Source organism: Portunus trituberculatus, chromosome 15, assembly GCF_017591435.1.
Source record: "Portunus trituberculatus isolate SZX2019 chromosome 15, ASM1759143v1, whole genome shotgun sequence".
In the NCBI taxonomy this organism is placed as follows: domain Eukaryota; kingdom Metazoa; phylum Arthropoda; class Malacostraca; order Decapoda; family Portunidae; genus Portunus; species Portunus trituberculatus.
Window position 1 is genome coordinate 4,898,198 of NC_059269.1, and position 15,709 is coordinate 4,913,906.

General features: G+C 35.3%; 1 protein-coding gene across 1 annotated transcript; it reads right to left on the reverse strand.

The window, feature by feature from the left end:
• Positions 1-2,818: 2,818 nt before the first annotated feature.
• Positions 2,819-10,732, reverse strand: LOC123504128 (protein lifeguard 4-like). Its single transcript, XM_045254449.1, has 5 exons — positions 10,536-10,732; positions 6,096-6,270; positions 5,674-5,865; positions 5,039-5,171; positions 2,819-4,558 (listed from the first exon to the last, which is right to left on the reverse strand). Exons 1-5 carry the CDS (start codon positions 10,648-10,650, stop codon positions 4,445-4,447), a joined length of 729 nt encoding a protein of 242 aa, XP_045110384.1. The 5' UTR covers positions 10,651-10,732; the 3' UTR covers positions 2,819-4,444.
• Positions 10,733-15,709: the final 4,977 nt, after the last annotated feature.

Consider the following 15,709-nt stretch of genomic DNA (forward strand, 5'->3'; position numbering starts at 1 on the left):
GTGTGACGTCACTGTAAACTCACACACACACACACACACACACACACTCTCTCTCTCTCTCTCTTATATTTTCTTTTTTCTTTCTACAATAGAGGTATGTTACTCTGACCATTTCTACTCATAAGTACTCTCTCTCTCTCTCTCTCTCTCTCTCTCTCTCTCTAGGAGTAGGTAATTAATGATATTGCCATACTTCCAGATTCTAGATTGAAGTCCGGAATTCGCGTGATAAAATCTGCGTCCGGGGGCAATTTTGAAGATTCTTCAAATGTCCAGAATTTCAGCTTTCATCAATAACTATTTTTAAAAAATGTCATTTTCCTATAGGTTGAAATGGTGAGAGAGAGGAAAGGGAAACGGTTTATTGGATGGTAGCTACTCTGTTTAGTTTCACTCTAAGTATAGACTATAGAATACTTGTAGTTAAGAAAAAATAAATGAATACAAAAAAAAAAAGGAAGAGGAGGAGTGATTACTGATTAATGTTAACATAAACTTATCAAAATATTTTACTTATTTGTATTTACTTTTTTTTATTGTTTATTTATCTATCTATCTATCTATCTATCTATATATATATATATATATATATATATATATATATATATATATATATATATATATATATATATATATATATATATATATATATATATAGATAGATAGATAGATAGATAGATAGATTTTTTTCCTTAGTGATATGTTGGTGAAGTTACAACACCAAAACTTTAATCTCTCTCTCTCTCTCTCTCTCTCTCTCTCTTGTGAAGTTACAACACCATGATCCATTTTCTAAAGTTAACAGTACATATATACCACGCCACCATACACACACACTTTGCAAGTGGTAGTGGGGGAGATATTGGCAAGAAAAGGAAAACTGGTAGATGATACTGACTCCATAAGCTTCTTTTGCTGTAGAATTCACTTTTAGTGTCCAAGATGTGCTCTTTTCCCTCACCAATTCCAAAATCTTCTTTATATCGATATCACATTTTCAAACCTTTCTCCATGGTCACAACATAAACAAAGTCACAAATCAATTTAACAAGATTAACATGTTGGTCTAGTTTTGTGACTGGTTTTTCTATTCAGAAACTCTACCGATTTGCAATTTCAGTTGCATATTTACACGGGTGAACCCGCCTTTAAAGTATTTGTTGCATCTAAGAATGTAGTGCATTCCAGTCTGGGCGCTTTAATTTTTTTCTTCTGGTGATTTTTAAAAAGAATTACATACATAAATATTGAGCCACATGGGTACCTCTGCTATGCCTTCCTCCCATGTCAGTCCGCCAGTGTTTGTCTACACTCTCCTGTGTTTCCAGGCTCAGAGAGTGAAGCAAAGTCAGAATCAACCACCAAAATAGATAAATAGCCCATTACTGTGTTAAATAAGGCAATGGTTATGTATACCACCATTCAGACTACCCAGCGCCCACTATGACATCATCAACGACATCACTGCTCAGTTTATTCCACTTATCAATACTACGATGCGGGAAACTGTACTTTCTCACATCATTTAGACAGATGTCTTTTATTAGTTTTTTTCCATGTCCTCGAGATGATTACTTGTGGTCACCTTTATCAACTCTCTGTCCAATATGTCAATCTTGTTCACCAATTTATACATAGTTATCATGTCTCCCCTTGTTCTTCTCTCTTCTAATGTGGTCAGCCCCAGTTCCCTCAGCCTTTCCTCATAGTTTAACTCCCTGAGTCCTGGTACCATCCTTGTTGCCAGCCTCTGTACCCTTTCCACCTTCTTCACATTTTTCTTCATATGCGGTGACCAGACGCAAGCTGCATATTCTAACTGGGGTCTTATTAAAGTGCATAGTATCTTCATCATTCCTTCATCTAGGTAGTGGAATGCAAGACCAATATTTTGAAGCCTGTTATATGTTTTCCCAAATATCTTGTTAATGTGTTTCTCCGGTGACAAAGTGTTTTGCACGGTTACTCCTAAGTCTTTCTCCTCATTGGTCTCTTCAATTTTCTCATCACCCAGCCTGTAATCCCTGTTTGGTCTGTATCTACTTCCCATTTTCATAACATGGCTCTTGTTTATATTAAATTCCATCTGCCACTCTTTACTCCACTCATATATTTTATGTGTGTGTGTGTGTGTGTGTGTGTGTTATATGTCCAAGAAAGAGGATATCATCATTGTGCAGTGCCTCGTTAGAAATGAGCTGTGCCTTGAGGTGGCCTAAATATAGTGAGTGGATGACACTCCAGCAGCAAGTGGCTGTAACTGTCAGGCAAGTGATTGTGTTCAGGCCCTGGACATACATCCTCACTGTGTATGGTGAACTTATCATTCACAACCCCTGTTAACTTTTAAACTATGGATGATATTTGTTACACCTTTATTTATTTTTTTTTTTTTTATGTAAGAAGGGAAAGTTGGCCAAGGGCAACATAAAGAATGAAATAAAAAAAAAATAGGCACACTTGATTGTTAGTCCCCTCATATGGTCCTGTATGGAGTCTATGCTCTCAGCTTTTCCTTTGTCGCATGACTTGCCTAACATCTTTTCTCATTAACATGCATTACTATAAGCAATAGTTTGGATTATTGTTTGCTTGTTTGTAGCCTTGTGACCTTGTTACTACAGCAAAGGTAAATGATTTTTTTTTATCAATATGTTTTCCAATATTATATTAATCAAGCAGTGCATATGTCAAGTTGATGTTGTTTTTTTCTTTTAAGTACAGTACCTAATCTGGCAATAAATTCTTTTAATAAAAAAAACACTAAGAAAGCCAATTCTCAGAGCAAACAATTTGAAGGTTAGTAGTAATTGACATGTCAATGTTGATATTTTTAATAAACTATTCCCAATACAGTACATTGTTCAGAAACTAAATGTTCTTGTTTGAAACTATAGTAAACCTTGAAAAGCTTAAATGCAATAAGACATATCTGGATAAGGTACAGCAAATCATCACAGACAGAAGTTGTTTCCTGTGTGCCAGCATGTCCTTCAGGCATGTTCACATGCACCGCAAATGAATATAGATTAAAAAAATAACTGAAATATTGAGCTTTTGCAGGCACTTTGTAAATATTTTAATATTCAATCACAAAGATTTCCTTGAATTGCAACCATCATAAAATGCAGTAGTGTCTCATGTCTCAAAAATATGAGTCTTACTCCCATTTCTAATTTCATACTATAAATTACTTAACTTAAAAAATAAATATATAGCTATGAAAGGCAATTAAGAAACATTTGTACCAACCCTGTCATAAAAGCAGCAGTAGCTTGTTCAAAATTTAATTGATATCCAGTAAATACTATCACTGACAGTGTAGTTTTTATACATATGTCTTTCTCTTTTTTGTCAAAGACAGACTGAAGAACCTCATAATATATATATATATATATAGAAAATATAAATCAGGTATAACTCACTTATATTTATGTACAGATGGTTCATGAATAAAACACCTCATTTCATCTCTATCATTCATCTTTTACATTAATAAACATTCATTTAAATTACCTTACTAATTCCATGAGACTGTAAGGAAATCATGCTTTTGTATCTGTGACAGATCCAAATGCCATTCAGGTACATACACTAATATTAAAAATAATCCCATTACTTCATCCATTATTTTCCTCTACAAGTTTCCATGTAAGCCAAAATTAAATAAGTTTCTTGGTTATCTTACCTTCTCTATATCCTTACCTCAAATTGTTCTTCTACATGAATATACCTAATCACAAAAGCTGTCTGAACTATTACAGCAATAGTTTAAATAATGATAGGTATCCATTACAATTCAGATATAAAAGTTCACCCTCACCAAAGAGGATCCGAGTCAAGTGATTCACGCTCCAGAAACAAAACCGTTATCAATCCACTTGATATGCAAGGAGTCAGTTACACTCCAGCCTGTCCCAAGCAGTTCACCACTCCTCCTTACTTAGCATACTACTACCAAAAGCAGGCATTCCTGCCAAGTACTCTGTCTAGTCTCAGGCCTGTGTATTGATAGGTACTTTACTTCCCATGTCCCCCTACACAAAGATAATATTCTATAATCTGGGATTGGCCTTTGTATGCATGCTAATTTGCAACAAAGCCTCAGTATCACTAAGTAGGCAATTATTGGTCTGGCTTGAATTAAGTCAAACAATTCAATACAATGAATTTTTTTCTGCTTCTTTTTATTTGTAAATAATATGTTTATTGTAAAAATGTTGTTAAGCTTATCTGGATATTTATAAGTTTAGTACTTAGCAGCCAATGTCAACATGCAAGGCAGATAAAAGCTTAACATCACCATCCAGTGAGAGGAATGAGCTATAAATTCATGATTCCATTAGTAAATATTCTTTTTAAATATTACAACAACCATAACAAAATACATATAGTATGCATATAACATATAGAATAAATCCGAAAGTAGCTCTTTAATCACTTATCATTTTCTGTCACCGAAAATGCGTAGCAGTTCCAGGAATAAGTTGATGATGTCCAGGTACAGGTTTATTGTGGCTAAAATGTATTCTTCAGGTGACAACTTCTGCATCATCATCTGCAAAAAAATATATAACATTTTATTGCCTCAAAATTGCAGCAAAATATGCTACTATCAAGCAAAACACACTAACAAATCTCTACATTTTTCAAAAGCAACTATTCCTATTCAAATTCAAGCCATATTTAGTGGCATTTTTCATATCCACTTCCATTCTGCTTACAGTTTGCAACAATAAAAATCATTGCATGTCTGTATTTCAATTATTCAGATTTGTATGTTGTGGATAAAGGAAAACCCCCCAAAAATGTAGGGATGAATTAATCACAATTATATGCATGTACTTAGATCACTTGAAATCAATGCAAAGAGAAGCTAAAAGAGTTAACTGACTAAACAGGCTAATCAGTGTCACAATGGTCTGGGTATGTACAGACACAAAAGAACACACACAACTACAAAGATATGAAAGGCAGCTAATCTAAGCAAAGAAACTGCAATGCATTAATTCAAACAATGCTATTTACTCGTACATACCTGAGTATCAAAGACAATGAAGAGACAGAAGATGAGAGCACCTCCACCAGCCAACATCAGCTCCAGGGCATCACTTCCCAGGAAAATGTTCATGAACCCAAGACCAATAAGCATCATCAAACCAACAATTAGCCTGTAAAGAAAACATTCATGTAACAAATTAACTTAAATTCATTCTTAAAAAAAAAATCCCTCAATATATATAAAATCTTGAGACAGCATCCAAGGAAAATATTCATCCACACATTTCAAAAGGGTATTTAACTACATCGCACACATTTATAAGATACAGGAATACTGGGAACATTTCTTATGCTAAACATCTGTAAAAGCCAATCATGCATGTAAATGTCCAGTCTATGAACACAAGTTGGAAGTAATTAGATGCTATTAACTGATGCCTTTGTTTGGCTCTACAAATGTATTGTGGAAATGCATGAACTAATAGCCGGGATATGTGGGATATTAAAAGTTAATGTATTTTGTCCATTACCAAAATTAGCACATATATATACATTTGAAAATCATTAAAGTTCCTAAAAAAACAGCAGAAATGGAGTTAATGCTGAAAAAGGTAAGTAGTAGTACAGACACATAACTCATGAAAAGATAGAATAACATGTGTATCAACTCACCCAGCTCCCATACTTGTAAAGTCCCTCTTGGTCTGGAAAGTATAAGCGGTGAGAGCTCCTGTAATTAGCAGAGTCATAACGAAAGCCTTTACAACCACCTCTGCCTCGTACATGCTCACTGCCACACCCACAGTGATTGCTTCCACCACAGTGAATGCTGCCAACAACATAAAGTTGATGGGAACATGATGCCTGTAAGAAATTTCACCAAGATTTGAGCATATTTACCACTAAAATAATAATAAATTTTACATTAGGGATTAAGTACTTCCTGTAAAACAAAGCATAACCAGATATCATAATGAAATACATTATCTTGACATTCTTTTTCAAATATGACCATGTCACAAATCTAGGAGCCAGAAAAGCTTCACTGACAGATAAGTATACAAATACAAAATAAAAGTAAAAATCTGTTCCACCTTTTCACATGAAGTGCGATCAGGATTCCAAAAGTCAGTGGCAGGCAGAGCATAAGCACCCATGGATTCTCATGGAGGGTATCACGAAGAACTGGAGTTTGAGAAAATACAGCAGCAACAACTGTGGTCACCAAGATCTGGACAAACAAAAGCCCATACACCTTCCGCAGAAATCCTGCAAAGAAGAATAGTTATTAACTTTACCATTGTTTGAGACAATGAGAGTTTGAGACAATCATAATGATTGAGTGATCTCACTAGTTTATTGTTCAAGGTGTTAATATTCATAATTATTAAGGGTGGTGAAGATTGTTAATGTTGCAAGCTTTCTTGTTGTTTTTCTATGTATTATGCTGTGCACTCTATGTGAAACTTATTCCCTTATGTTATAAACATTTTTTTCTATTTATCTGATAGTTTATTATATTTGTTATTTTTCGTAATGAGAACTAATACCGTGGACTGTCCTTTTTCCAACAATATATTCCATTATGAGCTATCGTTGTAAGTATATACTTTTCCACCTGTTACCACACCTGAGCAATTTGACCAGGTGTACATTTTGTCATGTTATCCTTTGATTAACAACCACTAAAAAACAAACATATCATTTTAAAAAGTAGTATATGTTGAAAATCACAAAAAAAAAATGGAACAGAAAAATAAACCTGTCAAGTAAGTAATTTTGTTGTCAAGAAACACATCATCAAATCATTTCAACCTATCAAAAAATCTATAAAAAAAATTATGTTCCAATACTGACAATACAGTATGCAGGGAGCCTTCTTTCATGATTACATTATTTACATCATATATCTGTCCCATGCTTGAATATTCTTCAACTTTATGGTGTCTTAGTTATGTTTTTTACTTTAAGAAGTTATTAGAGGCTGTTCAGCAGTGTTGGACAAAAAACTTTGTAGGGCTTGAGCAAATGGATTATGGTTCTCGACCGAAAGCTTTAACTTTGTTCTCTGTCAGAGGTAGATTACTATACCATGATATGATCAAATAGTGGAAGATCCATCATGATGATACCTCCTTGGAACCTGATGATTTACTATGAGTTACTATTACTCTGGGGCATCACTTACAATTTAACAATACCCGAACCTCATTTGAGATCAAAAAACACTTTTTCAGTGTTTGTGGCATCTCTGTGGAATTCTTTGCCTGAGTCAGTGGTATCAATAAGTAGTACTGATTCTTTTAAATCCACCTTAGCATGTCATCTTGGGGAGCAACTAACATGGCTGTATCTCATGTTGCATATGATGCACCATCCAGCTATTATTTGAGTTATTTTTTTCTGTCCACCCTGTAACCATATATTGGACTAGCTGGTGCATCAGCAGGATGTGGCTTTCTACCCTCTAAACTTGTGCCAGTGGTTGTTGGGGACTGGGAAGCCCACCAGGTAAGAAGTAACATTATTATTAAAATTAATTGCTGAAATTCATAATTCATATATGATAAATCCTATATATTGCATCCACTTATCAAATACCGATATAAAAAAAATGTAAAGGATTCCCTGAACTAGGTAGTTAAGACCATAAAATCATGTTACAGTCATAAGAGACCACTACATGTGTTGCCAAAAAACTGCCATGATCCACGATTTGTCTGACAATTGATAATATCAATGAAAATGACTTTCTCAAAGGAAATTATAATATGTTCAATTAAGTAGCATCAATTGGGATTTTGAATTCCTTGGGCTTAATATTGACCAAATGTATGTTAAATTCAGGAATATGTTACAGGATTTCCAGTGGTTTGTTCCTATAAAAACTTGCCGTCTCACTAGGAGACCACCTTGGATTAGAAATGTCTCGTGAGTTGCCAAATTTCTGAAACAACAACGTTGGCTTGATTATAAAGATGCTCGTCAAAGGTTTGGCAGATCTTCCCTTGTGGCCTTTAGACTGTGGTTCTCTTTTAAGATTGCATCATTACAATATAGTGAATCAGTACACAATGCAGTAAGCAACTATGAATTGTCTCTGATCCGTGGTGGGGATGGTGACTCAAAGCATTTCCATAAATACAGTTGTCAGAAAAAAGTTAACACACTAACTACTGGCCCCATAGAAAGAGATGGTGAATGGCTGAATACTTCATCACAGCCTTCTCTGGAGTGTTCTCTAATGCTGTCCTAGACAATCCTTCCCCAATTCAAACTTGAGACAGTATTGAATTTTCATGGTTACATGTTTGATATTTTTAGCATTGAATCTATACTGTTGAAACTTAAGTCAAGTTACTGCTCTAGCCCAGATCTACTGTTACCAATACTGCTAAGATGAATATCCTGTTTAAGTTATCTTGTTTTACTTATATGTCATAAATCTTTATCTTCCAAGCATGTTCCCTCAAACTGGAAGGAAGCAAATGTTATTCCTTTATTCAAAGGTGGTAATCCCCTCAATTACAGACCTATTAGCCTGATGTCTGTTTGCTGCAAGTCCTTTGAAAGAATCACTGTTTCTCACTTGTCTACTTAATTTAAAAGTAACCACTTGCTCTCTCATGATCAGTTTGGCTTTTTAGGTTTGGTAAATCTGTTTCTGATCAACTTCTATACACCTATAACTATCTCACTGATTATTACAATCAAGGTTTCTTAGTTGATGTATTTCTTTGTTACAAGAAATCCTTTGATGTAGTCAACCATCAACTCGTCCTTTCTATGTTACACAGTATTGGCATCAGAGGGACTCTGTTGGGATGGCTTCATGATTATTTATCTGGTAGGACAAAGAAAGTTATTGTACAGGGCTTACCAAGTTGTAGTGTACATGTCAGGAAAAGTGTTCCTCAAGGCTCTATGATTGGGCCTCTCCTTTTCCTAGTGTACATTAACCACAATGTCTCTAATTTGGCTTGTAAATATTGCCTTTTTGCTGATGATCTGCCCCAATCTCTGTTAGAAAGCTGATGTTGAACTAAGTTATTACTTAATGCAGAGAGATCTAAACAAACTCCTTGAGACCAGTCTTTCATAAGGCTTGTCATTTTCTATTGAGAAATGTGTCACAATTCGATTTTGTAGCAGTTCCATAATGCACCTGATTCACTTCTATATTTAATTGGTACTCAATAAGTTCCACTCAAGCAAATGCATAAGGATTCGGGTGTATGGGGTAGACCAGGAACCTAAGTCCCATCTACATGTAAGGGAAACTGTAATGAAGGCAAGTGAGATGGGCTTTAGCATTCTAAAAGGCACAGTGTGCTGCTCTCCTTAATTTATGAGAGATGGATTTGCTACCCATATACAACCGATCCTGGATTACTCATCTGTGGTGTGTAACACAGGCTATCTTGGTGATCTTAGATTGTTGGAGGGAGTACAACAGAAGTAGACGACAATGATATTTGGGTTCAGAGACTTTAGTTACTCTGAACGTCTCTGTACACTTAAGTTGTACTCAATTAATGGCTGTTTGCTTTGAGCTGATCTTATCATGGTTTACAAGATTTTACATGGCTTATGCTCTGATTTGAATCACTTGTTTGTTATCAACAATATTGTTGGAACGAGAGGTCACTCCAAGTTAACTATTCCTCGCTGTGAGACTGAAGTCAGAGCTTGATCTTTTTTCAATTAAAGTGTTGCCTGTTTGGAATGATCTCTCTGAAAATGTTGATACTGCAGTTTCTGTAGTTTCATTCAAATACCAACTTGATTTATCTCAGGGTAATGTTCTATATGAGTTGTGTTTGTGAAGTCTGGATGAAACCATATTAGCCAACTGTGTGCCATCCAAGTAGATGTCTTCATAGTCCTGATTGAAGGTTTCATCTGCTTCTAGATGGGGCTCTGGCTCATCTAGGTAAGAAACCTTTCAGTTGTGTCCTAAGTATTAAGAATGGTGACTATTTGTGAAACATGCTTGTTATTTTCAGATGGCTAATTAAAGATGTAGATTTTTAAATGTTTTATGAACAATACTCGTGATAGAGTGATTCAGACAATAAAAATGGAAAGGAAAAGAATATTGAGGAAAAGAAAAATACCCAAATATATTTTCTCTCCCTCCCCACAGTAGCTAAATCTCGTTTTCACAGGGGCAGGAGGAAAACATTGAATTGAACTGTGTATTGCCAGAAGCTGCAGATATATTGGGAGCTTCATAAGGAACGTGGATATTGGGAATAGGTAATGAGCTGGAACCCAAGAATACGAAATTGGCGAGATAATACAAGATAAATGTTTTTGGGAATTGGTATGCGATGCATCACTAATACCTAGAGGTGTGCAATGTTAGAAGCTAGATGTAATAGGAAGCTCTTAAGGAATTTCGATGTGGGGAATGGGTATGGAAATGTTAATCAATAATAGGAAACAGGCGAGGGATTAACTGGAAAAATGCTTGGGATAAAGGTGGCGGCGGAGTGACATCATGCTACTGTGACCTTCATTCATTTCCTCACCCATGCGAATGTAGATATGGCTCGCTGCCACATTGGAGCCATACATGAAGTCGTTGACAATCCCTCCCTTCTCTGCCTGCCCTCCATCTTGAGGAATCAACAGTGTGCTATCCATGGTGGCAGAAATAACGCCTGCTTACTGATTAACTAGAACAGCTGACGCACGGTGGCTCGCTCTGCCTCGGCTGTTAGTGTTGCCACATCACCAAAACATCTATTTATTTATTTATCTATATCTGTATTTCTTAGTATCTTAGGCAAGATGCTATCAAGACAATTTTAGTTGAATATCTTTATCTGGTCATTACAAATAATCTTTAGATTCTAAATACGTGGTTCGATTTATCTATTCGTGCGAAATCTAATTACATTGTTATTATCTTTTTTTCTTCTGCTCATTTACATTTGAAGTGAAAAACTCCATGCGACAAGATTGAAAGCATACCGAAAACGTGATCAATACCACAGGTAGAGAAAATCCTCATTTTACTAATAACACGTAATTCTTTTATCTATGGAAATATAATAGTTAGCGTTAGAAGAAGGTTCAAATTCTCACCTGTGCATTGCAGTTGTAGGCAGAACTATTATAAAAACTCGAAATATGTAATGTAGAACATTAGGAACCCATCAGGGCTACATGTGGCAGTCCATGTATGAAACACACCTGCCTATTTCCTTCTATTATTGTGATCCATAAGTTTGTCTTATCTTGGAAGGTTGCCTACTTAGCATAAGACGATACTTATAACTTAACATATAACATAACATAACATAAATAATAGGATAACAAAGGGCCACCAGGGCCCATCTAGGTTATCCTGTATCAGTCGCACAGCGACCTCGTCATCAGTACTTATAGATACATTTACAAGTACACAATACATTATATGCTAATTCTAAGTATTTGACCCATTAACAGGGCTAAGTCCTGCAGCGAACTCCTCTACAATCTGTGATCCCCATCCACGGGGATCATGTCTTGTTTAACTATAGTAAATTTCTTATAAAAACTATCATGCAGCGCTATACATAATTATAAATGTAATAAATTTAAGTGTTTATCTAATCTGTTTTTAAACATTGTCAAACTAGTGCTATTTACAACCCTCTCTGGCAATGCATTCCAGAAGTCTACCACCCTATGACTAAAGAAATATTTTCTTATATCTAACCTGCAGCCTTGCTTTCTAATCTTCCTGCCATGATTTCTAGTCCTACTTCCTCCTCTAAGGTAAAGAAAGATCTCACATCTATGTAGTTTGTATCTGAGAACATTTTAAATAACTCTATCATATCCCTCTTATACATCTCCTCTCAAATGAAAACATGTTTAATTCCTTTAATCTATCTCTATACTCCAGGCGCTTTAATGCTGGTATCATCCTAGTTGCTCTTCTCTGAACTGCTTCTAACATGTTGATATCCTGCCTATAATGGGGTGACCAGGCCTGTATGCAATACTCTAAATGGGGCCTAACATAGGGATTATACATATAAGCTACGCACCACTTCCTTACTCTTGTAACTAACATTTCTATTTATAAAACCCAGGATCCTATTTGCCCTATTTCTTGCTTTTAAACATAGCTTTGAAAATTTCATAGTCCTGGGTATCACTACTCCTAAATCCTTTCCCTCCTCTACTGCCTCTAGCCAACATCCCTCCATCTCATAGCTAAAGTTTATGTTGTCTTTACCTAAATGCATAACCTGATACTTTTCAGAATTAAACTCCATCTGCCACCTGACAACCCGATTATCGTGCCTACCCAGAGTTGGGCGTTGCGGTGTAGCAGGGCATAATGATGTGTCAGGATGTAACGAGCCCTGGCAGTTGAAGGAAAATTTGCTACTCTACAAAAGGAATTAATTGATTATATATATATATATATATATATATATATATATATATATATATATATATATATATATATATGTTAGTTAATACGTATAATCAGTTAATATGTATATTCCCTGATAAAAACAGTTGATACATATATTACCTGTTTCACTCGGAATATACATAATACCTAAAAATTTCAGTTATTATACATATTACCTAAAATTTGGAGGCATTTTTTATACATATTCCCTAAACTGAAAATTTCCAACACATCTTTATTCGTAAAACATAATATGTAAAAATTCAAGACAACACTAAAAGTGACATTTGTGAAATACGATAACTCATGATATTCATTTATTTTCAGCACATCTTTATTCGTAAAACATGATATGTAAAAATTCAAGACAATACTAAAAGTGACATTTGTTACGCTTTGTTGTTACATGGCAGTTTAGAATGACATCTTGAGTTGTTGCTCTCTTCTGGCTTCAGAATCCATTTTACAATCAGAGACTTAGAAGGTTTCACTACCCAGGTAACAAGTCAAACTGAAACAAAGAAATAAATAAAGGTCTCTCACTTGATGATGAGTCAAGCCCATCTAGAACGGAAGGTTTGGGTATATTGGCTATATTAGTGATGACATCAAAGTGGGTCAGGCCCTCAGCCTTATGTAGGTAGACAAGAGCTGGCGACACACACACACACACACACATACACACACACACACACCGGCCTTATTATTAGTCTTTGTCCTTCCAGATTATCACGGAGATACTTGTAAAACGTTTGTAGAAAAGGGAGGACATCGGTAGTGATAACATAATTATAAGTAACAAATATATTCCTTACCTTCGGCAGGCCAAAGTCTACACACGTTCACATCAACAACGTAGGTAACACTGAGGCCCAGTTGCCGACTTGCCGTGTGTTCCGTTCAGTCATAGGTTCATAGTCTCGAACCATTTATTTCGAGTTTCCTTCTTTCTCGCTACTTAACCAACTGCCTTCCCGATCGCGAAGCACATAACCAGCTCTCTGTGCCTAGCTCACAACTAAGAAAGATACGTGATGCTTTTACTCATACTGCGAACAACCATATACCAACCACTTCCTGCACCAAAACTGGTCCACTGCCACACTCACAAAGGGCAGTAGTCAATAGTCATATTGTTCATAGGCCTATTGGAGAGTGAGTGAACATACAAGTGACAACAGCTTTCACTTCACCCCTTCAATTTTCAGTTTAGGGAATATGTATAAAAAATGCCTCCACATTTCAGGTAATATGTATAATAACTGAAATTTTAGGTATTATGTATATTCCCTGAGTGAAACAGGTAATATATGTATTAACTGTTTTTTTCAGGGAATATACGTATTAACTGATTATACGTATCAACTGTAACATATATATATATATATATATATATATATATATATATATATATATATATATATATATATATATATATATATATATATATATATATATATATATTCAAATACGCAGTTTGAGACTATTGTCCATTTACTGTGGATGTCACAACTCATGCAAAACAGGATGATTCTGAACCACTTCTATTGATCATTCATCATGTATTCTTGTGGACAAACTCACAACACTCGTTTGTCGTCTGTCAAACACTAAAGGCGGCTTTACACTTGTCAATTTGCGACTTTTATTTATTAATTTTTTTATTATTTTTTTATACGTACTTAGAGTTTCTGACTCGTCCTTTTTAGTCGAAAAGTGTCAGACATAGCGCCTGGAAAGTATCGACTAGTTGGCGGCTTTGCGGGAAGTGAATGTAAACAAACAGCTGCCCGCCAAGATGTCTTCCTCCAGTGATGATGCTGAAGCGGTGGTTGCTCTTCTTTTGGCGTACCGGAAGATTCAACAGAAAAGAAAATGCCTGTAGATATGTTCCTGGCTAAGTAGAAAGAAAGAAAGGAGTGTCTACCTCACTCTAAATTAGCCTACATTTCTCATAAAAAAAAAATAATTGCTAATCTTAAGATTATGCACAATTGCGATCAAATTGAATCCTAACAAGTCTTCAACCCTCACCTCCAACAACACTCTGCATTGAAGGAAACAGTTCATGTAGAGTGGCAGTTATTTCGTCGAAAGTTGATTTGCGCAAGCTTTTTTAGTGTATAATTAATTTCTGGGGTCCCAGATTTGTTCTTTTTCCCTCATCAACCCTAACAACTCCTATAAACAACATTTTCAAAGCTTTCTCCGTGACGTCACGATGTAAATAAAGTCGCAAATCAACTAGCAAGACCAACATCTTTTTTTTTTTCACTGTTACTGAAGCTCTGGGTAGACATGGAACTAATAGTGCACTCATGTGAGTAAATGAGCCGTTCTTTTAGTTAATAAAAGCATATTCAATTCTTTAAGACGCTTTTCGCATGATTTGTTACTTAGCTAAGTATTATTAATCATACTCTGCGATTAATGTCTTCTAATTTATCTATGTCTTTCTGTTTTTGGAGATAGGGGCGTCATTGTTGAACGCAATATTCTAAAAGAGGACAAACCAAAGATATATATTGGGTGAGAATTGAATCTTTAGATACATGCTCAAAAGAATTGTTAATTAAGCCAATAATTCCATCTGGTTTCTTTATGACTTCTGAACATTGCTAGGCGTGTTTTAAGTTATTCGATATTGTTAAATCAATTTGATTGTCTACACCAGGGGTTCTCAACCTTTTTATCGTTAAGAACCCCCTGAGTTATAAGACCATCTACCCGAACCCCCAGTATTATCACATGGAACATGGAACTCAATATGCAATGGTACTGGAAAGGATTTTATTAAATCAGCCATCTAAGTACCCCTGGAAATCTTCTTATGAACCCCCTGGGGTTTCGCGCTGCCAGGATGGCCACTGTCCATGAGCTAACATCATTAGGTCTCTATGACGCTGAAGACGTCTATGCAGAACGGTTTGGTTGGCAATAGACAATCTCATTATCAGACTTTGATTTCTAAGTTATGAAAAAAAAAACTCATTTACGGGGTTTCATATGTTCATGGTGTCTTGTAGTCTACTTACTAACCTAGAAGGAAAGAAAATATCATACTAACTTCGAGTTATCAATTGAGGAAGAAGTAATTTTGTCCCAGGAATAGAGCTAGATGGTATATAAAAACACAATGCATAGTTATAACCTAACTCTACTATTATAGCGTTTTTGTCGTAGATACATGTTTGAAAATACTTTACCTATCTTGATATCTCCTTATGTGACAGAAGAATATCCAAAGATATACGATATGCAGTTGACCATCTTTTCTGTGAAATATTA

Excerpts from the sequence above, each read along its gene's own strand:
- LOC123504128 (XM_045254449.1), bottom strand. The coding sequence starts at position 10,650 with ATGGATAGCACACTGTTGATTCCTCAAGATGGAGGGCAGGCAGAGAAG. Across the intron at positions 6,271-10,535 it reads CCATATCTACATTCGCATGG|GATTTCTGCGGAAGGTGTAT; the intron begins GTGAGGAAATGA and ends TCTTCTTTGCAG. Across the intron at positions 4,559-5,038 it reads TCATTGTCTTTGATACTCAG|ATGATGATGCAGAAGTTGTC; the intron begins GTATGTACGAGT and ends ATTTTTTTGCAG.